The sequence below is a fragment of the Macaca thibetana genome, chromosome 11 (genome assembly GCF_024542745.1).
Source record: "Macaca thibetana thibetana isolate TM-01 chromosome 11, ASM2454274v1, whole genome shotgun sequence".
Lineage (NCBI taxonomy): Eukaryota > Metazoa > Chordata > Mammalia > Primates > Cercopithecidae > Macaca > Macaca thibetana.
In genome coordinates, this window is record NC_065588.1 from 45171448 (window position 1) to 45198986 (window position 27539).

The window sequence follows — 27539 nt, forward strand, 5'->3', positions numbered from 1 at the left end:
AACTCTTTCTGTGGGGTAAGAAGAGCATGTGAACAAGAGGGGTACGGGGGGAGGCCCTGCGTTCCTATCACCACAGCCTGATACAGCTGAGTCCACCTGTCCTGCACCATCCCCTCCCAGGAGCAATGGGTCCAACTAGGGAGCCGCAAGCAAAGATGCTGAGACCAGGCCTTGGGCACACAGTGGCAGAGTGGTTCCAACTGCCTCACCTGCCAAAATTTCACAACTGCTTTCCTTTCTCACCTTGGCCTAAAGCTTCCTAGCGGGTGTCCAGGCCAGGGCCACACATTCCGCCAGGCTACAACAGGGGCGGAAGATGCATTACAGTCCTGCACGGCTTCTGCATCTCCCCTCAAGTCCGCCTATGCACTCAAGATCATCAGCAGAGACCCTCTGCTCTGCTCTCAATGTGACTGTTTCTCATTTTCCAAGCCAACCCACCCCGCACCCAGTGGTGTCCCCCCTGCCAGGGAGAAGCTGGGAAATAAGCTAGAACTAGACACAGCCTTAGTATTCACGTATTTATTCTCAGAACATACAAACTTATCTTCTCAGAGAATAGAAAACAGATTTCACTCAGTGACAAAGATGGACACAGCCAGTTCACCCTGTCCCCCCATCTACTCAGAAAATCCCCTGGGGGAGGGGATGCCTAGAGCACACAGCACCCCTTGGTGCGGGACTGTGCACAGGTCTAAAGGCGCTCGACTTTCTTTACCATCCAAACAGGAAAACAGCTGTCCAGATGACAGTAAGATTCCACTGTCTGTAATCCTCATGGTGCCAGGTCCCCTGGGGCATCTAGGGCAACGATGCTGCTGCAGTTTATACAGTTACACAGTCAAGTCTGTGCCAAAGGAGGTCCCATCAGGCAGCCAGGTTTCTGTTCAGTCTGGGGAGCAATGCCAACTGGCTGCCCCCATAGCCTGGCATGAGCTGATGGCCCAGTGCAATCCCAAAGCAAAGAAGGGCAGAGCTGAGCCAAAAAGCTGTGGTAATTTCCTCTCCCTGCCTCTGACAGCATCGTCCTCTCCTTTTGCAGCCCCACATGCAGGCCTCCCGACCTGAGGGTCTGGGCTAGGGAGTCTGACTGTTTTCCTAAGCCCCCGTAACCCAGGAGTGAGGACCTGGAAAGAGGGATGTGAGGTTTCTGAAGAACAGGCATCAGGCAGCTTCGGAGATGCCCTCAGACCACAGGAAGAGTGCTGTGTCAGGCAAAGATGGTCTCTTCCCGGCGCTTCTTGGTGAGGATGGTGCCTGGCTTATGCTGGGCATCTGGGTGGTTGGCTAGTTCGGGGGGACAGGAAGACACTGGGCTTTCCAGGATGGCTTGCTTCAGCTCGTAGAACACAGCAGAGTCCTCTTTTGTGAGGAAGGTGATGGCCACCCCACTCTTGCCTGCTCGTCCCGTGCGGCCAATGCGGTGGATGTAATCTGGGGAATGGGAAGAATGTCACTCAGCACAGCCCAGATGCCCGGGGGAGCCGTGTCTGATGCTTCCACTTCTAGAGGCATCCTTCCCACCCCATCTCCAAAGGCGGGAATACAGCATGTCCTGCCTGAACCTGAGGTGCCCACAGTGCCCTCTCCAGGTGCTCATCTCCCCTGTCCTCCTACTGACTGTAGTCCCCACCACACTAAGACCCACAGCTGCCTAGCTTCATTCTTCACACTCTTGAGGACACAAGTGTCATCCCAGCTGCTGGGACAACAAACCCAGGTAAGATAAAAGACAGGAGCGCTTCTCATGGGAGCAAACAATCCCAGACTTGGAGCTGAGGAAGGCAGTAACAGTGGACAGCACCCTGACTTTGAGTGGGACACCATAAGGAATCTGACTTCACCCTGGATTGAAGCTGCTTTCCCTGGAACTTACCTTCAATATTTTTGGCCATATCATAGTTGACAACCATAGACACATCTTGGATATCAATACCACGACCAGCTACATCTGTAGCCACCAAAATATCCTTGGCCCCAGCCTTGAGGTTGGACAATGCAAACTCTCGCTGCTCCTGGCCTTTTCCACCATGCAGTGTGCAAGCATTGTACTGTTGGAAGAATGGTAGAGTGAGCAATGCGATCAAGGAGAGACACAGGAGTTCAGAGGAATGGGACAGACACAGAGGAGGGTTAGAGAGGGCAGCAGGGTAGGAGAAAGGGAAGGAGGCAAGAGAAAGAATGACTGCAGTGAAAGGAAGGAGAGAACAAGTGAGCTGAAGAGATGGACGAGAGAAAAAGGTGTGGTGTGGCAGGGACACACAGAGTAAGGTCAAAGGCAAAGCAGCTGGGAGAGCTGTGGAGCCAGACAGATGATAAGTCCTCAGAGAATTAGGGGCAAGATCAGGGTAGAAAGCAGGGATCAAGAAGTTTAAGGAAGTTGAAGAGCTGAGTGGCAGGGACACACCCTTCCCCTCAAGCACCAGTAACAGGAGTAAAGGACACTGATTATCAGCTCCCTTCTGACCCCATCACCTCCTCTCCTCAACATATCTAAGCACAGTTTTCACCTACTCTTTTCTAGATCCTCAGACTCTGCCAGGATATGGGTCTCAAACCTTTCCCTGGCTCCACCTCACCAGGATGAAGACCTAAGGCAGCTTTGGCTGGCATTACTGCAGCAGGCAGGGAGTCCCGGCAATTGACTCCATTCTTTTTATTCCCTCAAACCACCCTTTACCCTGGTCCTGACTTGTTGATTGCTGGACAGGTTAAAGAAAGGGTGAGAATCGAAGGAAGAGCCTAGGGGGCCCCGCTAGATTCAGAAAGCAGTGCCACAGAGGCCAGATTTTGTTCTCCCCTGCCAGACATACCCCCATCTTCTCCAGGGATTTGGCCAATACGTCACAGCCCTTCTTCTGGTTGACAAAAATAATGATGGGTGGGTCAAAGCCTTGCTCCAAGATTGCCAGCAGCTTTTTCCTGGAGGGAAGAGGAGAAAGACGAGATGCATAATACCTCCCGCTCCAAGTGAAATGCCCAACCCTGATCTGTGAACACTACTTTCAGGGTCTTCAATGCCCATGACATTCTGCCCAAGAAAACAGCAGCTCAACACAGCAAAGCAATTGCCCTGCCCTGCACTTGCACTGAAAAAAGTTCTGAGAGCCATTTCATTCTCCACCCTGTTTCCCCTGGCTCAGGTGCCCTCGTACCTCTTTTCTGACTCTGACATGAGGAAGACCTTCTGTTCCACACGCTCATGGGGCTTGCCTGCGGAGCCAATGTACACCACAGCAGGTCGCCGAAGATAGCTCCTGGCCAGACGCTCCACCGCTGGGGGCATGGTGGCCGTGAACATGACTGTCTACGAAAACAAGAGGCTCAGCCCTGCACCCAGGCAGGCATAATTACATATCCCACTGTCACCAACCCAGCCCAGACTAAAGAATCTAAAATGTGCCACAGTATAGGCTTTGATAGCCACCACCTTAGAAAATAGTGTCCTCTGCGGCCGGGCGCGGTGGCTCAAGCCTGTAATCCCAGCACTTTGGGAGGCCGAGGCGGGCGGATCACAAGGTCAGGAGATCGAGACCACAGTGAAACCCCGTCTCTACTAAAAATACAAAAAATTAGCCGGGCGCGGTGGCGGGCGCCTGTAGTCCTAGCTACTCAGGAGGCTGAGGCAGGAGAATGGCGTGAACCCAGGAGGCGGAGCTTGCAGTGAGTCGAGATTGCGCCACTGCACTCCAGCCTGGGCAACAGCGTGAGACTCCGTCTCAAAAAAAAAAAAAAAAAAAAAAAAAATAGTGTCCTTTGAATTCCCATCCTTCCCCAGTACCCGTTCATCAAGGCACTTTCCATCTTATGATGACAGGAAGGCCTGAGAGCATTTGCTAGCACCTGTGGTCCCAGTAGCAGCATAAGTCTTTGGAATCGTTTTTCCAGGGCTAAGCTAAACGGCTCCACCCTTAGGACTGTCAGAGGACCGTAACTAGGCACACTTCATTCTAGAAACATGTACTCTGAGCCCACCTAAGGCAAGAAAGGTCCAATAGGAGGTTGGCAAACTTGTACAACTTTTCTTTTTTTTTTTTTTTTTTTGAGACAGGGCCTCACTCTGTTGCCCAGGTTGGAGTGGAATAGTGACACGACCTCAGCTCACTGCAACCTCGGCCTCCCAGGCTTAAGAGGTCCTCCCACCTCAGCCTCCAGAGTGGCTGGGACCACAGGTGCGCACCACCATGCCCAGCTAATTTTTGTAATTTTTGTAGAGATGGAGTTTCGCCATGTTGCCCAGGCTGTCTCAAACTCCTGAGCTCAAGTGATCCACCCGCCTTGGCCTGTCCCACTTTTCCCAGCCCAGGGAAGCAGCCTTACTTGGCGGTACTTATGTTTTCCCGACTCAAAGTTGGCCAGCATCTTCTCAGGGTCCTCAGCCTCATCCGTGTCTGGCTTCTGGTTGCTGACAGGCATGTGCTCCAGGATCTTCTGGACATCTGGCTCAAAGCCCATGTCAATCATCCTATCTGCCTCATCCAGAACCACATAGGTACAGCGGCTCAGCACCAGGTAGCGGTTCTCCAGCACATCAATCAAACGCCCAGGGGTAGCGATCACAATCTGAGTAGTACAGTATAATCACTTACAGCCCAGCAGGTGTCCCTTCTTTTCTTTCCTGTGAACTATCCACCCACTTGGGTGACAGACCTCCAATGCTGAGGAACTTGGACCCCAACCTCTGGTTATGTTTAGCAGTAAAGGCTCCTGCAAACCAGCATGAAATCACTTGTTGCCTGGATTTTCTCAGGAACGAATGAGGTCTCTGAGTAAGATGCAGGGATTAGACAGAGGAGGCAAAATCAGTAGAAACTTTTTTTTTTTTGGCAAATCATTTCAGATCCTGAAGAAGCAACTTTCTTAGATGGGAGAGACTAAGGGATACCATGAAGGGGGTTGTATAAAGACTAAATTAAAAAAAAAAAATGTAAAAACTCTAAATTTCTACAGCAGATTTCTCATAAAAAGCTCTCCTCCACTTTCCTGAGATGAACGCAATGCACAAAGTCAAAGATTTGGTCTGGCAGAGTAAAGAGTAACTAAAAGCACAGGCTATGGATAAGAATCTCAGCTCTGCCCATTGCCAGCTGTTTGTGACTTCAGGCAGTTATTAACCTGAACCTCAGCTTGATCTATAACAAGGAAATATCACTACCTACTCTCACACATTATTGTGAGAATTAATGAGCTAATATATATGATATATACTATTTGTAATATAAACTTTGGTGCATAAGTTCTCAATAAATAGCACATACATATAAACCAGCTCCTTTCTTCATTCTACTGCACATCTATTCCAGAAACTAGAAACAAAGCCCCAAGATAGCCTTCCCAGACAGCAGGCTGGCTGCTAGATAGAAAAACAAACCTCACAACCCATGCGCAGCCTGAAGCCTTGGTCTTCTCTGGAGATGCCACCAATGACAGCCACAGTGCGGATACCTAGCGGCTTCCCAAACTTGATGGTCTCTTCCTCAATCTGTTGAGCCAACTCACGGGTGGGAGCCAGGATGATGGCATAAGGGCCTTGGTCTGACTCTTCGATTCTGTGGTAAATGGGGCATCCCACAGCTTCGTGAGCTTTGGTTCTTATCCAACCACAAGCCAGAGCAAGACAAAGTCACTCTTAGGGGAAGCGATGGGAATGGGGAGGATGATGAGAAAAGAATGCAATGATCTCACTCAAAAATCAGAGGCCAGGGCTGGGCGCTATGGCTCACACCTGTAATCCCAGAACTGTGGGAGGCTGAGGCAGGCGGATCACCTGAGGTCAGGAGTTTGAGGCCACCCTGGCCAACATGGTGAAACTCTGCCTCTAATAAAAATACAAAAATTAGCCAGGGGTGGTGGCCGGCGCCTGTAATACCAGCTACTCGGGAGGCTGAGGCAGGAGAATTGCTTGAACCCAGGAGATGGAGGTTGCAGTGAGCTGAGATCGTGCCACTGTACCCCAGCCTGACAGAGACACTCTGTCTCAAAAAAAAAAAAAAAAAAAAAAAAAAAAAAGTAAGTCCAGAGGCCAGGCAAGATGGTACAAGCCTATAATCCCAGCACTTTGGGAGGCTGAGGTGGGTGAATCACTTGAGCCCAGGAGTTTGAGACCAGCCTAGGCAACATGGTAAAACTCTGTTTCTACAAAAAATACAAAAATTAGCTGGGCATGTTGGAACACACCTGTAATCCCAGCTACTTGGGAGGCTGAGGTGGGAGGATCTGCGCCTGGGAGGCAACGGTTGCAGTAAGCCAAGATCACACCACTGCACTCCAGCCTGGTCAACAAAGCATGACTCCATCTCAAAAAAACAAAAATAAATAAATAATAAATAAATAAATAAATAAATAAATAAATAAAAATCAGAGATTCGGCCAGGTGCAGTGGTTCACGCCTGTAATCCCAGCACTTTGGGAGGCCAAGGCAGGCAGATCACTTGAAATCAGGAGTTTGAGACCAACCTGGCCAACATGGTGAAACCTCATCTCTACTAAAAATACAAAAATTAAGGACGGGCGCAGTGGCTCATGCCTGTAATCCCAACACTTTGGGAGGCTGAGGCAGGCGGATCACCTGAGGTCAGGAGTTAAGAGACCAGCCTGAACAACATGGAGACCCCGTCTCTACTAAAAATACAAAAAAATTAGCCGGGCGTGGTGACGGGTGCCTATAATCCCAGCTACTCAGGAGGCTGAGGGAGGAGAATCACTTGAACCTGGGAGGAGGAGGTTGCAGTGAGCCGAGACTGCGCCACTGCACTCCAGCCTGGGCAACAAGAGCAAAACTCCATCTCAAAAAAACAAAACAAAACAAAAAAACAAAAGTTAGCTGGGTGTGGTGGCACATGCCTGTAATTCCCAGCTACTCAGGAGGATGAGGCAGGAAAATCACCTGAACCTGGGAGGCAGAAGTTGCAGTGAGCCGAGATCGTGCCACTGCACTCCAGCCTGGGTGACAGAGTGAGACTCTGTCTCAAAAAAATAAACATAATAAAATAAAAAAATAAAAATCAGAGACTCCAGGATAGCAAAGTTCTCCAGGTCTTTGCCAGCAACATATAATTCTTTGATATCATGATCCAATTATTCCCTAAGATCGAACCAAGAATAAAGAAGCAAGCTTCCGATTATAGACGTGAAACAAAAAACAAACATTCTTTTGCCACTTTCACCTTTCCTACCCAGACAAACCCACTCCAGCTGGTGCCAGCTGACCCCACCTGTCAATTTTGGGAAGTGTGGTGATCCAGACCAGCAGTGGGATGAGGAAGGCTGCTGTCTTGCCGCTGCCAGTCTCAGCCACACCAATGATGTCACGATTCTGTAGCCCAATGGGAATTGCCTGACGCTGGATAGGTGTTGGTTCCTGCAGTGACCCCGAGAAAGAGTAATAGGTACAGGCAGAATTATACAACCTGGGCTACCACTGATAGTAGTAAGCATATCTGCTAGTGCAATGGAAGGATGCCAAGTACAGTGCACAGAAATGGGGACCCCAAGAAGAAACATAATCACTAAAAGCTGACGCTTCTACCAGAAAGTGACAGAAAAGGTCACATTGGTACCCAATAGCAGGGATGGCTCCAAATAGTCAAGGAACAAAGTTCTCTATTCCCAAACTAGTGCAGGAACATTTCAGATCTTTTGGGCCAATCTACCCCTCCTTACCTTATAGCCACACTTATCAATGACCTCCAAGATGTGTGGGGGCAGAGAAGAGTCTTTCCAGGATCGGATGGGATTGGGGATCTTGCCACCTTTGGTGGTGATGCTGTAGTCCTCACGGAAGATCCGCCAGTCCCTGTCCGTCATCTCATCTAACTTTTTCTGAGACCAATGACGATCATCCCAGCGCTGCTTGGCTTCCTTCTTACGAAGTTTACGGAGTCTTGCCCTGGAGCAGGATGTGAGGAATAAGTAGAATCAGTGCCCTCCAACTCCTTTCTGTAGAGTCTCTGGGCTCTGTCCAGCCACCCTAGCCTTGATCACTCACTCCTCCTGCTCCTTTTCTTCCAGGGTTCGCCTTTTCTCCATTAGGTCTCCATAGAAACGTGACTGCTCTCGTTTCTGCTGCTTGAGGTCAATGCCTGCAATGAAGCCTCGCCCTAACAACTGCACCTGGTGCCGTTCTTTATACCTGGGATTGAGACAGAGGAAAAGAAAAAAGAAGGAGCTGTTATGGCAGTAGGAGGGAAGGGCAGACTACTAATATGAAACAGTTCCTCCTGGACAGGGTCTTTCTTCCACCAGAGGGCTGGCTGACTACCAGTCTACCAATTTTCCATCCCGGCTTGTCTGACTTCCTCCACCTCTGTAGTCATCAGCTCTCTAGGACTGCCTAGTGGAAAAGACCTAGAATTCAGGCCTGAAGCCACTCACAGGGGGTTGTAGTCAATGGATGTGTCCTCAGATGCATCCCACTCAAAAACAAATTTTCGGTCATTGAGATGTCTCGTTCGGCGCCGTTTTTTGATGCCACCCAGGTAACGTTCCTGCTCAGGGAGGGAACACAAAGCACATGAGCCTTGAGGCCCAATTCTCACATGCAGAGATCACAATGGCCAAATAACTAAACCTCATTTTTGTGTGTGGGAGAGAAGTGAAGATGGATCCAAGGCCTGCACCTTAATGGCATGCAGTTCCTTGCTCTTATCCTTCTCTTCCCGGATCTTCTGCCGACCTTCCTCATCCTCATTTCCATTGGTCTCCCGTTCCATCCTCTCCCTGCGTTCCCGACGTTCCCGTTCCTGAGGATCTTCTGCAGATCAAAGAAAGCAAAGCTGCAGAAGAGCTCATGGAAGAAAAGAGGAGAGGGAATGGAGGGAATCCAGATGAGGAACATCAAATGAAGAAAAAAAGGGCTAGACTTATGATATGGGGTAAATGGAGATCTAACAGAAAAATGTTTTCTCATAAACTCCCACCATCCTTCCCTTTTCCAAACTCCAGAGTGAACAGGTTTCTATCTCTCCTAAGAGACACTGTATCTCATCCCACTCTTTCCTCTTCCATCTAGTGGCTACACAGGGTAGAATAACGAACCCAACATCTTCCTGCCCAAGTCTTGGAACTGTTTCCTTTTCTTCCTCTCTTCTTCAAGCATCCTCTGCCGCTCTTCCACCTCCTGCTGCCGTCGCTTTAGAGCTTCAGCCTCTCGTTCTGCTTTGGAGAGGAACTTGGGCTACAAAACAGATTGGAACTGTCAACAAAGGATCTGGGAGCAGGGTACAATCACATCACTAATGGGGAGATGGCATGGAACCCAAAAATATTTGCTCAAGCATTAAGCCTGTTGAGGAAAACATAAATAGGCCTTGGACTCGGTTATGGACTGAACTACGTCCCCTACAGAATTCTGTGTTTTTTCAGGCTGGACGTGGTGGCGCATGCCTGTAATCCCAGTGCTTTGGGAGACCTAGATGGGAGGATTGCTTGAGGCCAGGAGTTCAAGACCAGCCTGGGCAACATAGCAAGACCTTGTTTCTACAAAAATAAAAAAACTCAGCCAGACATGATGGCATGTGCCTATAGTCCCAGCTACTCAGGAGGCTGAGGCAGGAAAATCATAAGAGCTCAGGAGTTTGAGGTTATAGTGAGCTGTGATTGCACCACTGTACTTCAGCCTGGGCAAAAAAGCAAGACCTTATCTCTAAAAAAAAAAAAAAATGTGACCGGGCGCAGTGGCTTGTGCCTATAAATCCCAGCACTTTGGGAGGCCAAGGCAGACAGATCACGAGGTCAGGAGTTCGAGACAAGCCTGGCCAGCACAGTGAAACCCTATCTCTACTAAAAAATACAAAAAATTAGCCAGGCATGGTGGCGCATGCCTATAGTCCCAGCTACTCTGGAGGCTGGGGCAGGAGAACTGCCTGAACCTGGGAGACGGAGGTTGCAGTGAGCCGAGATAGTGCCACTGCACTCCAGCCTGGGCAACAGAGTGAGACTCCATCTCAAAAGAAACAAACAAACAAAAAATACACATGTTAAGGCCGGGCGCAGTGGCTCACGCCTGTAATCCCAGCACTTTGGGAGGCCGAGGCGGGAGGATCACGAGGTCAGAAGATCGAGACCACCCTGGCTAACACGGTGAAACCCCGTCTCTACTAAAAATACAAAAAATTAGCCGGGTGTGCTGGCGGGCGCCAGTAGTCCCAGCTACTCGGGAGGCTGTGGCAGGAGAATGGCGTGAACCCAGGAGGCGGAGCTTGCAGTGAGCCGAGATTGCGCCTCTGCACTCCAGTCTGGGTAACAGAGCGAGACTCCGTCCCCCCTCCCAAAAAAAAAAAAAAAAAAAATACACATGTTATATATATTTTTTGCGACAGACTCTTGCTCTGTTGCCCAAGCTGCAGTACAGTGGTGTCATCATGGCTCACTACAGCTTCAACCTCCTGGGCTCAAGCAATATCCTTGCCTCAGCCTCCTAAGTAGCTGGGACTACACATGCATGCTACCACAGATGGCTAATTTTTAAAATTTGGTAGAGATGGGTTTTTACCACGTTGCCCAGGCTGGTCTAAAAATCCCTGGCTCAAGTGATCCTCCCATCTTGGCCTTCCAAAGTATTGGGATTACAGGTGTGAGCCACTGTACCCAGCTCAAAATTCATATATGGAAGCCCTAACCCCTAGTATCTTAGAATGTGACTGTATGTGGAGACAGGGCATGTAAAGAGGTGATTAAGTTAAAATGAGCCCATTAGGCTGGGCACAGTGGCTCATGCCTGTAATCCCAGCACTTTGCGAGGCCAAGGAGGGCAGATCACTTGAGCCCAGGGGTTCGAGACCAGCCTGGGCAACATGGTGAAATCCTGACTCTACAAAAAATACAAAAATTAGCTGGGCGTTGTGGCACGCACCTGTAGTCCCAGATATTTGGGGGGCTGAGGTGGGAGGATTGCTTCAGCCTGGGAGGCAGAGGTTGAAGTGAGCCGATATCACGCCACTGTACTCCATCCCGGGTGACAGAGTGAGACTCTGTCTCAAAAAAAAAAAAAGGTCTTTTAGGGTGAGCCCTAATCCAACACAAGGGGTACATGTGTACACAGGGAAGACCATGTGAAGAGCCGAGGAAGAAGACAGTCTTATAAGCCAAGGAGAGAGGCCTCAGAAGAAACAACCCTGCTGACACTCCGCTCTCAGACTTCCAGCCTCCAGAACTATGAGAAAATTAATTTCTGTTGTTGAAGTCACCCAGTCTGTGGTATTTTGTTATGGCAGCCTGAGCAGATGAATGGAGACTCCCAAGTACTTACCTTAGCCTCAGCTTCTTCCTCAGCCTTTTTCTTGGCCAGAAGTTCCTCCAGGGATAATGGCTGGGCCTGAAGATAAAACACAGAACTTTAGTCTATAAAGGCTCTCTTCGCTTTAAAGATCAACAAAGCAACGCATGAGTTGAAGATGAAAAATATCCTTCCTCTCCTTCACCTTAGGCTTCTTATCACCATGTTCATCCTCTTCATCCTTCTTAGAGTCTCTGTCCTTCCGAGATTTAAAGTCTTTTCCTCGGCCAGGAGATAAGCTTTGAGGAAAAGGAACAAGAAAGGTCCACATCACTCTTACTTCAGCCCCTGGATGAGGTTCAAGTTAAGCCCCAAAAACAGAATGGAAGTTTCCCCATGACTCAACAAGACTGGCTCACGGTCATCTATCATGTCTTGAAACTCTCTTAGCAGGCATGGTCATTCTGCCAGCTCTGAAACCTAATTATTGCCCTGTCTTGGCCCCTTTCTACCCAAATCTCCTTTTGAGACTAATCTCCTTTGGGAAGTGAGACTTTACTACTGATGTCAAAAATATTTCCTCTAGGCCAGGCGCAGTGTCTCATGCCTGAAATCCCAGCACTTTGGGAGGCCAAGGCAGGTGGGTCACCTGAGGTCAGGAGTTCAAGACCAGCCTGGCCAACATGGCAAAACCCTGTCTCTGCTAAAAACACAAAAATTAGCCAGGTGTGGCTGTTTAAAAATTTTTTTTTTTTTTTTTTTTTGGAGACGCAGTGTCACTCTGTTGCCCCAGCTGGATTGCAATGGTGTGATCTCAGCTCACTGCAACCTCTCCCTCCTGAGTTCAAGCAATTCTGCCTTAGCCTCCTGAGTAGCTGGGACTTCCCGAGTAGCTAGGACTACAGGTTCGTACTGCCACCACTGGCTAATTTTTTTTTTTTTTTTTGAGACAGAGTCTCACTTTGTCGCCCAGGCTGGAATGCAGTGGCGTGATCTCTGCTCACTGCAAGCTCTGTCGCCTCCCGGGTTCACGCCATTCTCCTGCCTCAGCCTCCCGAGAAGCTGGGACTACAGGCGCCCGCCACTATGCCCAGCTAATTTTTTTTCGTATTTTTAGTAGAGACGGGGTTTTACCATGTTCTCCAGGATGGTGTCACTCTCCTGACCTCGTGATCTGCCCACCTCGGCCTCCCAAAGTGCTGGGATTACAGGCGTGAGCCACCGTGCCCGGCCTAATTTTTAAAATTTTTAGTAGAGACGAGGGTTCACCATGTTGGTCAGGCTGGTCTCGAACTCTTGACCTCAGGTGATATATCCACCTCGGCCACCCAAAGTGCTAGGATTGTAGGTGTGAGCCACGGTGCCCATCCCTCCTTAACTCTTTCATACACAATGAATTTAGCCTACATGGCCACCCCACCTCAAGCCAAGAAGATATTGTTATCTATATTCCCTCATCATTTTTCATTCCCATCAATCCCAACAATCTTTCCCCATACCTGATCTAAGCTTAATCTACAAGAGAATTTAAACAACCCCACTGAGTTTCTGTTAGGAGCATTCTGTCCTCTGCCTTGAATTCTAACCTATACTTTCAGGGCCTGATAAGAACTTTGTATACAGGCCAGGCACAATGGCTCATGCCTGTAATCCCAGCACTTTGAGAGGCCGAGGTGGCCAGATCACCTAAGGTCAGGAGTTCGAGACCAGCCTGGCCAACAGGCAAAACCCCGTCTCTACTAAAAATACAAAAATTAGCCAGGTGTGGTGGCGTGCGCCTGCAATCCCCACTACTCGGGGAGCTGAAGCAGCAGAATTGCTTGAACTCAGGAGGTGGAGGTTGCAGTGAGATTGTGCCACCGCACTCAGCCTGGGTGACAGAGAAAGATTCCGTCTCAAAAAAAAACAAACAAACAAACAAAAGAGGCCAGGCACGGTGGCTCATGCCTGTAATCCCAGCACTTTGCGAGGCCGAGGTGGGTGGATCACCTGCGGTCGGGAGTTTGAGACCAGCCTGGCCAACATGGAGAAACCCTGTCTCTACTAAAAATACAAAAATTAGCCAGGCGTGGTGGCGCATGCCTGTATTCCCAGCTACTTGGGAGGCTGAGGCAGGAAAACTGTCTGAACCCAAGAGGCGGAGGTTGCAGTAAGCTGAGATCGTGCCATTGCACTCTAGCCTGGGCAACAGGACAAAAACTCTGTCTCAAAAAAAAAACAAAAACAAACCAAAATCTGGTGGCAGATGTCTGTAGTCCAGCTACTCAGGAGGCTGAGGTAGGTGAATCACCTAAGCCTGGGGAAGTCAAGGCTGCAGTAAGCTGTGATCACACTACTGCACTGCAGGCTGGGCAAGAAAGTGAGACTCTGCTTTAAAAAAATAAATAAAATAAAAATAAATAAGAAAAAGAGCTCTGTAATAACTACCAACAGAATCTGTTAAGAGAAATCTACTTTCATAAGAAGCTGAGTCAACTCAGGTGCAGAGAAGAAATGGGAGCATTCCCCTAAATCCCCCTCATTCCTTCATATACCTGGATCGTTTCCGGTCCTTGTCCCGTCTGTGTCCATCCTTGTCTCGATCTCGGTCCTTCTTATTCCGATCCCGCTCCTTATCTCGTTCTCGTTCTTTGTGCCGTCGTTCTCTGGAAGACCGCAAATTTAAGAATTCACTGGTATTTCCAAAGTATCTTGCTTCACTGCAGCCCTGAGAAAGTTCCTATACTCTTGTGCCAAAGTAATGTTTTACAAATTAGAGAATGTATCTCTCACGGAAATAACGAGGGAATTCTAAGAAGCTTCTATAGATCAGAGATGTACTGTTAAGTATTAATGGCAATGACAGGTCATTGACTATGTGAACAGATGAAACTTCCTTTTTTATTTTTTTGAGATGGAGTCTCCCTCTGTCGCCTAGACTGGAGTGCAGTGGTGCGATCTCGGCTCACTGCAGCCCCCGCCTCCCGGGTTCAAGGAATTGTCATGCCTCAGCCTCCCAAATAGCTGGGAATACAGACATGCACCACCACACCTGGCTAATTTTTATATTTTTAGAAGAGACAGGGTTTTGCCATGTTGGCCAGGCTGGTCTCAAACTCCTCACCTTAAGTAATCCACCCACCTCGGCCTCACAAAGTGCTGGGATTACAGGTATGAGCCACCACACCCAGCCACAAATGAACCTTCCTTGATAACCCGGACCTTCATCTTACAAGTTCCCTCTCAACTTTTAAGAGCTGGGTCACTGAGGAAAACTGAAAACACCTGCAGGTCCAACTGGGCTAGGAGTAGATTAATGTACAAAAAGTAGATGCCTAGCCAGGCACAGTGGCTCACGCCTGTAATCCCAGTACTTTGGGAGGCTGAGGTGGGTGGATCACCTGAGGTCAGGAGATCGAGATCAGCCTGACCAATGTGGAGAAACCCCGTCTCTACTAAAAATACAAAATTAGCTGGGTGTGGTGGGTGCCTATAATCCCAGCTATTCGGGAGGCTGAGGCAGGAGAATTGCTTGAACCCAGGAGGCAGAGGTTGCAGTGAGCCAAGATCGTGCCATTGCACTCCAGCCTAGGCAACAAGAGTGAAACTCCATCTTTTAAAAAAAAAAAAAAAAGGCCGGGCGCAGTGGCTCACGCCTATAATCCCAGCACTTTGGGAGCCCAAGGTGGGCGGATCATGAGGTCAGGAGATCGAGACCATCCTGGCTAACACGGTGAAACTCTGTCTCTACTAAAAATACAAAAATTAGCCAGGCATGGTGGCGGGTGCCTGTAGTCCCAGCAACTCGGGAGGCTGAGGCAGGAGAATGGTGTGAACCCAGGAGGTGGAGCTTGCAGTGAGCTGAGATCAAGCCACTGCACTCCAGCCTGGGCGACAGAGCGAGACTCCGTTTCAGGAAAAAAAAAAAAAAATGCCTAATACTGGAGGCATCAGAAGAACCAACAAGGAAAAAATCTGAAATGTACTCTCCCTTTCCATGTAACAATATACAAAGTTACTTTACCTTTCTGCAGATTTGGAACGGGAACGAGAGCGAGAACGGCTGCCTCCTCGACGTCTATCCCTTGAACGATGCCGCTTTCTATCTTTAGATGGGGAAGACTTCCGGTCCCGGTCTCTATCCCGCTCTCTGTCAGGAGTCCGTGATCGCTTCCTTTCCTCCTTGGAAGGTGATGCATCACGGTCCTTTTTGTCAACCAGCTCTCCTGCCATCTGTAATGAGTAGGAAGAGTACTTACAATGTACTAGGCAGTGCTGTAAATTGCTTATACATAATTCACTTACCCTCAAAACAATCCTATGAGGTGGATATATTAGTATGTCTACAGTACAGATGAGAAGACTGAAGCTCAGGTATATAAAGGAACTTGTCTGAGGGCAGACAGGTAGTGGCAGAGTTGCAGGCAGTCTGGCTCCACAGACCATTGTTACTCACTATACTATATTGTCTCCCTGTAATTCCTTTCAGGGTCTCACTCTGTCACCCAGGCTGGAGTGCAGTGGTGCAATCATAGGTCACTGCAGCTTCAACTTCCTGGGCTCAAGCCATCCTCCTGCCTCGCCTGGCTAATTTATTTTTTGTAGAGACAGGGTCTCACTATGTTGCCCAGGCTGGTCTTAAATTCCTGACCTTAAGCAATCCTCCTGCCTCAGCCTCTAAAAGGCTGAGATTACAGGCGTGAGCCACAGTGCCTGGCCGATTCCTTTTTATATATTCATTTCTAGATATGTACAGTGAATATACCATATTTTTGTAATTAGACTGCAAAAGAGTATTAAAAGAAGTGTTAGTGTATGAATAGCGTACCGCTTCTAGAAACATCCTACATTGCTTACTTTGAAGTTTATTAGGTCTGCCAACCCACTAGGATCAGTCAGCACACATACATCTGAGAGAGACATTTCTCCAGCTCATAAAGAGAGCTCAATGGGCTGGGCGCGGTGGCTCAAGCCTGTAATCCCAGCACTTTGGGAGGCCGAGGCGGGTGGATCACGAGGTCAGGAGATCGAGACTATCCTGGCAAACATGGTGAAACCCCGTCTCTACTAAAAATACAAAAAACTAGCCGGGCGTGGTGGCGGGCGCCTGTAGTCTCAGCTACTTGGGAGGCTGAGGCGGGAGAATGGCGTGAACCCGGGAGGCGGAGCTTGCAGTGAGCCGAGATCACACCACTGCACTCCAGCCTGGGAGACACAGCGAGACTCCGTCTCAAAAAAAAAAAAAAAAAAAAAAAAAAAAAAAAAAAAAGAGAGCTCAATGGAGAAAAAAGTTTAACTTTGAGATCTGGATCATATTATAATTAGCACCACAAGGAAAACCTGAATTTAAGTGGAGAAACACACTTTTACTCAGATTAAAAGAAATGTACCTCTAGTTATGCAATGGGAAAAATTTGGTGAAGGGTACACAGGACCTCTACACACATTTTTTAACTTCCTGTGAAACTATAATTATTTCAAAATATGTATTTTTTAAATATCCAAAACTAGAGGTTGCAGAAGTCCTGACTGACATTCCCTATTCAGATTTTCACAACCTTGGTCATCTGCATAACCCAGTTTTGTGAAAGGTTTCAGCAGGAATGTTTTCTGTCTCCCTCCTACCTGGGAGACACCGAACACCACTCCCACACTGTCAACTATTCTTTGGACTATGAAATCTAGTTCAGCCAGGAGCTAAAACTGCAGCAATCCTGAATCTGCAACCACCTCATCATCATCCCAAAGACTTGGGATACATTTCTCGCAACTTATTTTATCCCCAGATGGTTCAGCTCAAATAGTTCCTTAAGCTTTAGCTTACAAGTCCCCTTTCTCATGCCATTCCCCGCCATATATCCTTAAGGAAGATTGTATAAAGATAAGAAAAGAAAAATGAACAAGAAGCACTTTCAAAATGTGAGGACAACCCATTTGATCTCACAATCACCTGAGAAGTGACTGACTGTTCTGTATCAGTACATCATGCATATCACATAGAAATAGCTATGTCTTGGGCTGGGCGTGGTGGCTCACACCTGTAATCCCAGCACTTTGGGAGGCCGAGGTAGGCAGATCACGAGGTCAGGAGATCGAGACCATCCTGGCAAACATGGTGAAACCCCGTCTCTACTAAAAATAAAAAAGTTAGCTGGGCGTGGTGGTGCGTGCCTGTAGTCCCAGCTACTCAGGAGGCTGAGGCAGGAGAATAGCTTGAACCTGGGAGGCGGAGGCTGCAGTGAGCCGAGATCATGCCACTGCACCCCAGCCTGGGCAACAGGGCAAAACCCTGTTTCAAAAAAAAAAAAAGAACACTTGTAGCCCTAAGAAAATAATCCCAAAGGAGGGTATTTTCTCTGTACAGCATCCTGGATATCATTCATTCTTTCAACAAATATTCACTGAGCACCTACAAGGTACCAGAAATTGTTGTAGGTAATGGAGACAAAGCAGTAAAGAAAACAAAGTCTCCTACTTCATAAAGCGTAAATTCTAGTGTAGCAGAAAGGATTTTAAATAGTAATGAATGCTAATGAAGAGAATAAAAGAGTGATATGATTGGTAAGGGTATAAACAACAGATAGATGGCTCAGGGTAGAAGTTTTAGTTGACATTTAAGCTGAGACTTGAATGATGGGAAAGAGGGCCATGAAAAGATCAGGGTAAAAAACCCTTATTAGATAGAAGAGATGTGAGTACTAGGAAACTGGGGCAGGAACTAGCTTAGCATGTTCGTCAGGTTTGTTTTTTGTTGTTGTTGTTGTTGTTGTTGTTGAGACAGGGTCTCACCCTCTCACCCAGGATGGAGGGCAGGGCACAATCATGGCACACTGCAGCCTTGACTTCCCAGGCTCAAGCGATCCTCCTGCCTCAACCTCCCAAGTAGTTGGGACTATAGGCGCATGCCACCACACCCGACCCATTTTTTTTTTTGAGACAGAGTCTTGCTCTGTCGCCCAGCCTGGAGCACAATGGCACGATCTCAGCTCACTGCAACCTCCACCTCCCAGGTTCAAGTGATTCTCCTGCCTCAGCCTCCCGAGTAGTTGGGATTACAGGCACGTGCCACCATGCCTGGCTAATTTTTGTATTTTTAGTAGAGGCGGAGTTTCACCATGTTGGCCAGGCTAGTCTCAAACTCCTGACCTCAGGTGATCCGCCCTGAGTGCCCAAAGTGCTGAGATTACAAGCATGAGTCACTGTGCCCGCCCCCAACTAATTTTTAAAATTTTTATTAGAGACAAGGTCTCAATTTGTTGTCCAGGCTAGTCTTGAACTCCTGGGCTCAAGGGATCCTTCTGCCTCAGCCTCCCAAAGTGCTGGTATTACATGTGTGAGCCCAACTGCACGTTTGTCAGTTAAAAACATATTTGTGTGGCCAGGCCTGATGGCTCATGCCTGTAGTACCAGCACCTTGGAAGGCCAAGGCGGGAGGATCACTTGAGCTCAGGAGTTCAAGACCAGCCAGGATAGTATAGTAAGACTACCCGTCTATTTTGAAAAATAAAATTTTACATTTATAAAAATCAGCCAGAGGCTGGGTGCAGTGGCTCACGCCTGTAATCTCAGCACTTTGGGAGGCTGAGGTAGGCGGATCATGAGGTCAGGAGTTTGAGACCAGCCTGGCCAACAGGGTGAAACCCTATCTCTACTAAAAATACAAAAAATAGCCAGGCATGGTGTCGGGCATCCGTAATCCCAGGTACTCGGAAGGCTGAGGCAGAAATGCTTGAACCCAGGAGGTGGGGGTTGTTTTGAGCCAAGATAGCGCCACTGCACTCCAGCCTGGGTGACAGAGCAAGACTCCCTCTGTCTCGAGTAAAAAAAAAGAAAAATCAGCCAGGTGTGGTGGTTCACACTTGTAATCCTAGCACTTTGGGAGGCTGAGGGTGGGTGGAATGCTTCAGTTCAAAAGTGTTCAAGAGCTCATAGGCAGAGGCCTGGGAGGAAAATAAAGGAAAATATCATCCAGGAACACGGCTTGTACCCCTAGGAGCCAATACTACCTATGGGACCCATGCTCCTTTGCTCCTGCCTGGGGAGGATCACCTGAGCCCAGGCTGAGGTGGGAAGACTTCTTGAGCCTGCGAAGCACTGATGCAGGGGGAATACTGATTCAAGATGAGTTCAGTGAGTTGGGCAGGAGTCAGATAACGAAAATGTGTTACAGGTCAGAGTAAACTGGATTTTAACTGCAATGGGGATCTTAGAAGAGCTTTATACAGGAAGCAATCTAATACTTCGGTGACTTGCAAGAAAATATATAGCAGAGAGGCAGAGTGAAAACAAAACCACTGAGAGTGCTATTATGGTACTCTAGGCAAGAGATGGCAGTGGCTTGTTCTAGGAAGGTGGCAATGGAGATGGAAAGAAGTAGGCAGTGTCAGAGCATATTTTGGAGGCAAAGCTGACAGGACTTACTGAAGGGAGATACAGAAAGAAGAGACACAAAGATAGCTCCTAAATTTATAGTTTCAGCAACCTAATAGTTTGCGGTGCCATAGCAAACAAACTGGAAAAGACTAGGGAAGGAATAGATTTAAGAAGAAATCAAACGTTTCATTTTGGCCAGGTTAAATGTGAGATGTCAGTAAGACAACCAAGTGGAGATTCCCAGAAGGCAAGTAGAAATGCAAATCTGGAACTTAGGGAAGAGGGTCAATAGACAAAAACCTGAGTCACCAATACACAGATAGCTTTTAAAGCCATGGGACACTAAATGATATTACCTAAGTAGGCAGCATAGTGAAAGAAAAAAATAGAGAAGCAGCTCCAGGATTGAGCTCTGGAACACTTTAACAGGAGTTAGCCACGGGATGAACCACAGAAAAAGAATGGAAAGAACCAGCAGCCAGTGAGAAAGGACAAAGAAAAGTATGGCAACGAAGAAGCCAAAAACATGTTTCAAGGAGGGAGGGGTCAACGGAATCAAGTACCAGCGAAGTGGAGAGGGAATAAGGGACAGAGAAGCAACCACTGAATTTGGAAAAATGGAGATTACTGGTGACCTTAACAAGAGCTGTTTCAGTAGCATTGAGGGAATGGAAGCCCAAGTGGAATGAGTTTGGAAGAGAATGAAAAATGAGGAGACAGTAAATATAGGCAACTTTTATCACAGGTTCTATTATCACAAGGGCCAAATAACCAGGCTGACTCTGGCCATGCTTCCCAGCAGCCTTCTCTCAAACCTCCAGATCTTCAGGTCCTCAGTTCTTGCAGGGCAGGGGCACATTCTTTTTTTTCATTCAATGACGTATTTACCAAGCATCTACTGTATGCAAGGCACAGTGCTAGGTGCTATGTGAGTCACAAAAACAAATTCTGTTCACAGGAAATTTTTAGAACAACAGGGGTTATCAGGCCGGACGCGGTGGCTCACACCTGTAATCCTAACACTCTACTAAAAATACAAAAAATTAGCAGGGCGTGGCGACGTACGCCTGTAATCCCAGCTACTCGGGAGGCTGAGACAGGAGAATCGCTTGAACTCGGGAGGCGGAGGTTGCAGTGAGCAGAGATCGCCCCATTGCACTCCAGCCTGGGCGACAGAGCGAGACTCCGTCTCAAAAAAAATAAAGAACAATAGGAGGTATGAGACACATATCAAGAAGAGGATCAAGGCTCAGATGTAGTAATACAGGTGTTCAAAGGCGTTTCCTTTCACTTGTAAAAGGTGACGTGGAAGGCTTGGTAGAGGAAGTGACGCTTGAGCCTTTAAGTATAAGTAGAATTTGAAGATATGTAATTAAGGACGCGGAAAAGAAGTCATTCCCGGCAAAAGAAATAATAGAGGCGGAGCAGAGGCGGGAAAACATGGACTGATTGCGAGAGAAAAGCCTGAGTTCCAGTTTGGCTGCAGCAAAGGCTACTTGAAGCATGAAAGAATAAGGTCAGACTGGGGGTATCAGAGGCGCTGCGCCCATGGGCAGAGTCCTGGGAGGAAAATATCGTGCAGGGACGTGGCCTGTGCTCCGAGGAGCCAACACTACCCCTGGGGCCTGCGCCCCTTCACTCCTGCCCGCCCGAGCTTCCCGGGTTCATGCCCCTTTTCTGAGGCGTTCTTTCCCGCCTCGTCCAGGAGGCAGGGGCCACCGCTGTGCCCCGACTCTCGCCCTCTCTGTAAGCTCGTGGGAACCGCCCCCACCGCCCGGGACTCACCACCCTGAGTCTGAACCGCCCAACGCGGCCTCAACGTCGAGGAGCCGTCGCCATCTTTCCCGTTTCCTGGTCCCGGCGATGAACCCCCCGGCCGCAAGGCAAGCTGGGAAGGCGAGTTCCTGGAGCTGGGCGCACAGGCCGACACTGAGGCCCGGGAACTACCAATCCCAGAATGCACGGCTTGAGCGCCGGCCCTAGGCTGCGGGGTCTGCCGGGCAATGTGGTTTGGCAGACTTTAGCGTCCGGGAAGGAAGAGTTTTTCGCGAATAGGCTTCCGGCATTAGGTTCTCCCGCCGAGCATCCTTCTTGGAATTGGCTGGTCTTCCTAGAAACTACAGTCGATGACAGTCGTTGCCCGTGGCTTACAGTGGAGGAATTTAAGGGCATCCTGAGATATCTGTAGCATGTAATTATAGCTAACAACTGCAGTAACAACAATAAATACCATTCGTGGAAAAGCGGTTTTTATAACAATTCTGTGAGAATGGGGCTAGTCCCATTTTACAGTTGGACAAACTAAAGATTAGGTTACAGGAGTAGGTTCACAAGGAGGGTGTTGCAATTCTCCATTGTGTGTGGAACTATCCCAGGCTTAGGAGGACCTTTTAGCAACCTTGGCCCCTGCAGCCGGGTGAATGCCGTAACAACCCCCAGTTATTGTTACAGCTCCAAATGAGCCCACACAATGGACTCTAAAGTCATCCCGGAAGGATGGTATCTCCTGGGCTCTAGCACCTGTTTTCTCAACATTCCAGATAGAACCCTGGTTTCCTCAATTTTTTTCCCTTTGGAATGTGACCAATTGTTGAGCTGTCTTGGTATTTTTGGTTCTTTCTTCCCCCAGATTCCCCTACTTCAGTCTTCCACTGAGTTTTGTTGTTGTTTTAACCCCAAATCGTAAGTTAAATTTGTGTTTCTCTTTGTTCTTATGGGTTCATAACTCTTTCCCTCAAAACAAAACAAAACACTGCAATTGCGGAAACGGTTTAGATAACCGGAAGTATCTTGGACCTCCCTTCCCATTTTCCCAGCAGCAGGTTTGTTGCTTGAATTCCACATGGCTGTAGGTCTGGCTTTTCTCTCCGAATATGCCTTAAGCTCTCAAGCAGAGCCTCAGGATAGACCCAAGTAATCCTAAAGCCCTGAGCATCATGCACACTGGCCCGAAGTAACCCTTGGAGACATACACTTCTCTTAGAACCTGCAGCCTTTCACCTCCCTGCTTCTACTCCAGAGAGAACGGAAGGGAAAGAAGAGAGCTCTGAGATCTGTTAGGTGTAAGTCACCACGAAAGCACGAGAGGGCGCTCGACTCACAGATTCACAGATTCAACTAAAAATCAGACCAACCATGGTAGGCCAGAATCTTCAAAAACTGCAGCCACTTTTTGTTGAGAATCTTCTAAGTGCTCAACTCTGGGCTGGACACTTAACCTACCTTATTTGTTTTACTTAGTTCTCATAGCAGTATGAGATGAGTGCTATCTCCATTTTACTGCTAAGGAGATTGCGGCCCAGAAAGAGTAATTATGCCTTCAAAGGCCACATAGTTAAAAGAATGGGCCGGGTGAGGTGGCTCACGCTTGTATCTCAGCACTTTGGGAGGCCAAGGCAGGAGGACCGCTTGAGCCCAGGAGGTCGAGGTTGCTCGTGAGCAACTGCACTACAGCCTGGGTGACAGAGCAAAACCCTGACTGGAAAAAAAAAAAGAAAGAAAGAAAAAAGAAAAGAATGGAGCCAAAATTCAGGTTCATTTAACTTCAGAGTCCATTACCTTTCCCCATTTTCAGACTGCCATCTTAACTCTCTTTAAAGATGAGTAAACTGAGCTCCTGGAGGGTGATAAAGCTTGTCCCAGTTCATAGTGGCAGAGTTCCTCTAGTACTTGTGCACACCTCTCATGACACATGTAGGGCTTCAAGGATACTTGTTATTTGTCTTGCCCCACTAGTTTTCTCACAAACGTGCATCTTTGTTTTCTTATTTGTTTGTATTTTTATTTTATTTTATTTATTTATTTTTGAGATGGAGTCTCGCTCTGTCACCAGGCTGGAGTGCAGTGGTGCAATCTCAGCTCAATGCAATCTCCAACTCCCTGGTTCAAGCGATTCTCCTGCCTCAACCTCCCAAGTAGCTGGGATTACAGGCATGTGCCACCACGCCCAGCTAATTTTTGTATTTTCAGTAGGGAAGGGGTTTCATCATGTTGGCCAGGATGGTCTCGATCTCCTGACCTCGTGATGCACCTGCCTCAGCCTCCCAAAGTGCTGGGATTACAGGTGTGAGCCACCGCGCCCAGCTTATTTACTCATTTGTTTTTGAGACAGGATTTCACTTTGTTGCCCAGGTTGAAGTGGAGTGGCACAAATAGCTCACTGCAGCCCTGACTTGGGCTCAAGCGATCCTCCTGCCTCATCCTCCCAAGTAGCTGGGACCACAGGTGCACCCCATCACGCCTGGCTAATCGTTTTATTTTCTGTAGAGACAGGGTCTTGCAATGTTGTCCAGTCTGATCTCAAACTCCTGGCCTCAAGCAATCCGCCCGGCTTATCCTCCCAAAGTGCTGAAACTACAGGCATCAGTCACCGCACCCAAACCATCATCTTTGGAGATGGAGACAGAGGAATGGTGTTCTAGTAAGAACCATAACTGGAGATACCTATTTAGGTACAACATGCCTACCAGTAAGGGGTCCATAGGATTTTGGTTAACAGTGAGATCTGGTTTGAATCTTGGCTCAATTACTTACTAGTACTGTGATCTTGTGCAAATTATATGGCATCTCTGGCTTTTCTCTTTCCTCATTTACAAAACAGAGATAGTACCACTTCCCTCACAGGACAGGACAGCAGAGCAGGTTAGAGTGCATGATGTGCAGCCAGATTGCCTGGATTTGTATCCATGTTCAGCCACTTTCTAGCTGTGTGACCTTGTGCACATTACCTAATCTCTCTGAACCTCGGTCTTCTTTTTCTGTAAAATGAAGTAGATAGTGGCCGGGCACCGTGGCTCACGCCTGTAATCCCAGCACTTTGGGAGGCTGAGGTGGGTGGATCACCTGAGGTCGGGAGTTCGAAACCAGCCTGACCAACATGGAGAAACCTCATCTCTACTAAAAAAAAAAAAAAAAGAAAAAGAAAAAAGAAAAAAGAATTAGCCAGGCATGGTGGTACATGCCTGTAGTCCCAGCTACTTGGGAGGCTGAGGCAGGAGAATCACTTGAACCCAGGAGGCAGAGGTTGTGGTGAGCCAAGATCACGCCATTGCACTCCAGTCAGGGTGAAACTCCATCCAAAAAAAAAAAAATAGCACCTCATAGGCTCGTAGGGTTATCACAGGAATAAATAACGTAGAAAGAACTCATAAGTGGGGCCGGGCACCGTGGCTTATGCCTGTAATCCCAGCACTTTGGGAGGCCGAGGCAGGAGGATCGCTTGAGCCCAGAAGTTTGAGAACAGCCTGGACAACATGGTGAAACCCCATCTCTACAAAAAATAGACTACTGTGGTACTCCTGTAGTCCTAGCTACCCAGGAGGGTGAGATAGGAGGATCAGTTGAACCAGGAGGGTGAGGTTGCAGTGAGCAGTAGTCATGCCACTGTACTCCAGCATGGGCGACAGAGTGAGACCCTGTCTCCAAAAAAAATTAAAATCTCATAAATGCCCCCGACCCATAGTAAACATTGAACAAATGTTAGCTCTTATCATTTATGAGGCTAAACGTGATCATATAAAGCCCTCAACACAGTGCACAGTGCTGAACACTCATTAAGTACATGCTAACTTTATTTATTTATTTAGAGACAGAGTCTCCCTCTTTTGCCCAGGCTGGAGTGCAGTGGTGCCATCTCAGCTCACTGCACTTTGCCTCCTGGGTTTAAGCAATTCTCCTGCCTCAGCTTACAGGCACATGCCACCATGCCCAGCTAATTTTTTGTATTTTAGTAGAGATGGGATTTCACCGTGTTAGCCAGGATGGTCTCGATCTCCTGACCTTGTGATCCACCGGCCTCACCCTTCCAAAGTGCTGGGATTATGGGCATGAGCCACTGCGCCCGACCTAGTACATGTTAACTTTATTTCTAGCACTAGCACTACGCTATGGCACTTGGAAAACAAGAGCTATAAGTCACTGAGAAAGGAAGAGTTAAGGTCCCTGAGCTGCCATCAGTAGGCATCGGAATTGGAAGGTCATGAAGGCAATGTCACCTCTCCTCGAACTCAGAGGAAACCAGAATCCCAGGAGCCTCCCCCAGCTTTGGCTTAGTCTGTCCACCTATGTGGAGTGGGATCTCAGCAGTTTGGATTCTCTACTGATTATTTCATCAAACCTTTTTCTCTCCTCTAGACTCTCCAGGGCAGTGGTTCTCAACCAGAATTTTTCCACAGGGGTCATTTAGCAATGTCTGGAGACATTTTTGGGTGTGATAGCTGGAGAGTGGGGTGCTGTCTTCTAGCATCCACCAGATGTCAGGGACACTGCTAAACATCTTGGGCTGCATAGGACAGTCCCTCATAACAAAGCATTATCCAGTTCAAAATGTCAATAGTTCCAGGGTTGAGAACCCCTGTACCCCTGCTCTAGGGCTAAGGAACCCTTCCTTGGTTTAGCAGGTCTTGGGCGGGGCTGGGGTAGGGGGATGGGGAAGGAGAGAAGCTCCTTCTTGGAGGAGCTGGGGAATGGTAGAGGCAGCCCTTCTGCAACCCACAGAAAGGGCCCCAGGACAGCTTTTCTCTCATTATCATCAATCAAAGGGCTCAGCACAGTGGCTCATGCCCGTAATCCCAGCTCTTAGGGAGGCAGAGATGTGAGAATAGCTTGAGCCCAGGAGTTCGAGACCTGCCTGAGCGATATAGGGAGACCCCGTGCTCCACGAAAAGGAAAAAAAAAAAAAAAAAAAAGACACACACACAAAAATACCGATTGTAACAACTAAAGAAAACAGAAAAAAATGCAGAGCCAAACTCTTTATATGTATTATATTTTTCATTAATAAATAGGTTTTCTTCATTAAACACAGAACATATAACAGATTGAAACACTCCCCCCTCCCCCCAATTCCAAAGACAAGAGTCTATAAAACAAATGCCAGCTGTACTGCCCTAAGGGCAGAAAAAGTCTGGTGACCCCCACCCAGCCCTGCCCCTGCAGCACCACCACCCCCACACTCTGCAAGAGAAGGGGGTCTGGGGCTTCTCCCTTGGACCCTGGGGACTTAGGTGAGAAGCATGTGAATGTATGATGTCACCTCTCCATGAGGCATGGGCTATGCAAAGATGAGGTTTCCTTCTCATTGGCTCTGACCAGCTCCTGCACTTCCGATTGCATTTACGAAGCACCTGGGCTAAACCCCCAAGGGAGCTGCCACTCGGCTTCCCCACTCTGTTCAACTGCTGCCTCCTTAGAGGGGAAGGGAAGGGCTCTGGGACCCCTCCCATCCCCTGGCCTGCATGGAAACGCTGTGTGGAAGAGGCATGATGCTGAAGGTGAGGCTGCTATAGGCCTCCAAGCCCAGGAGGCCAGCATGCCCTCCGTCCCCCACAGCTTTCCTTCCTCTGGAGCCGGGGGGCACTGGGGTAGCCGCCCCCTCCACAACCTAGTGCCTAGCTTGGGGTATGATGGTTCTATCTCAGCATCAGGTCCTCATGCCGGGCCTGGCTCCTTCCTCGCCCCATTCCTGTCTCCTTCCAAGCCCTCACCGTGGCCATCTGAAAAACTCATGTCCAGTGTCCTAAATTGTCTCATCCTCCCTCTCCCCGTGCCTCTGCACCCCAAGGGAGGAAGTAGGGGGTTGTCTCCCCCCTCCAATTTCCACTTCACATAATGGAACAGCTTTTGGCCTTTTCCTTCTTGAAGGTAGAAGAGATGAGTTCAGAGCGACTGGGGAGGTGGAGCAGTCGTTTGGAGAGGCTTCGGACAGGGCTCTTCTGGGGTAGTGGGCTAGGCTTGTTCAGACACACCATGGAAGCCATCCGAAAGATGCTGTGGATGCTCTTTTCTGAGGTGAAAGCCGAACCTTCCAGGTAGATTTCTGCACCCAGCTGCTTGGCTATTGCACAGCCCTGCAGGAGGGGGTGAGGGCATTAATGCAGTGGGCCACAATGGCTCTGAGACGCTGCCTCTTGTGTGTCACTCCCCAGGGCCACTCCAGAGGGGACCCAGCTGCCAATCTCCAAATACCACCCTC

The 27539-nt window shown here is 48.5% G+C and overlaps 2 protein-coding genes across 2 annotated transcripts in view; both read right to left on the reverse strand.

Moving 5' to 3' along the window:
• Positions 1-501: 501 nt before the first annotated feature.
• On the reverse strand, positions 502-21450 carry DDX23 (DEAD-box helicase 23). The gene is made up of 17 exons (XM_050746884.1): positions 21353-21450; positions 15219-15427; positions 13750-13860; positions 11421-11514; positions 11249-11314; positions 9037-9175; positions 8619-8752; positions 8374-8486; positions 7988-8131; positions 7663-7888; positions 7215-7360; positions 5372-5549; positions 4321-4563; positions 3156-3307; positions 2814-2922; positions 1877-2051; positions 502-1434 (listed from the first exon to the last, which is right to left on the reverse strand). Exons 2-17 carry the CDS (start codon positions 15425-15427, stop codon positions 1211-1213), a joined length of 2463 nt encoding a protein of 820 aa, XP_050602841.1. The 5' UTR covers positions 21353-21450; the 3' UTR covers positions 502-1210.
• A 4867-nt stretch (positions 21451-26317) lies between these two features.
• RND1 (Rho family GTPase 1) overlaps positions 26318-27539 on the reverse strand; it is a 47461-nt gene continuing 46239 nt past the window's right edge. The window contains exon 6 of the mRNA XM_050746950.1: positions 26318-27414. Coding sequence (XP_050602907.1) covers positions 27169-27414 — 246 coding nt within the window. The 3' untranslated portion in view covers positions 26318-27168. The remainder of the gene's footprint in view (positions 27415-27539) is intronic.

What these genes read in the sequence shown, in the direction of transcription:
- DDX23 (XM_050746884.1), bottom strand. Translation starts at nt 15,427, where the DNA reads ATGGCAGGAGAGCTGGTTGACAAAAAGGACCGTGATGCATCACCTTCC. An exon ending in ATGGTGATAAGAAGCCTAAG is followed by an intron (nt 11,315 to 11,420) that starts GTGAAGGAGAGG and finishes TTTTATCTTCAG; the next exon opens with GCCCAGCCATTATCCCTGGA. An exon ending in TTGATAAGTGTGGCTATAAG is followed by an intron (nt 7,361 to 7,662) that starts GTAAGGAGGGGT and finishes GGGTCACTGCAG; the next exon opens with GAACCAACACCTATCCAGCG.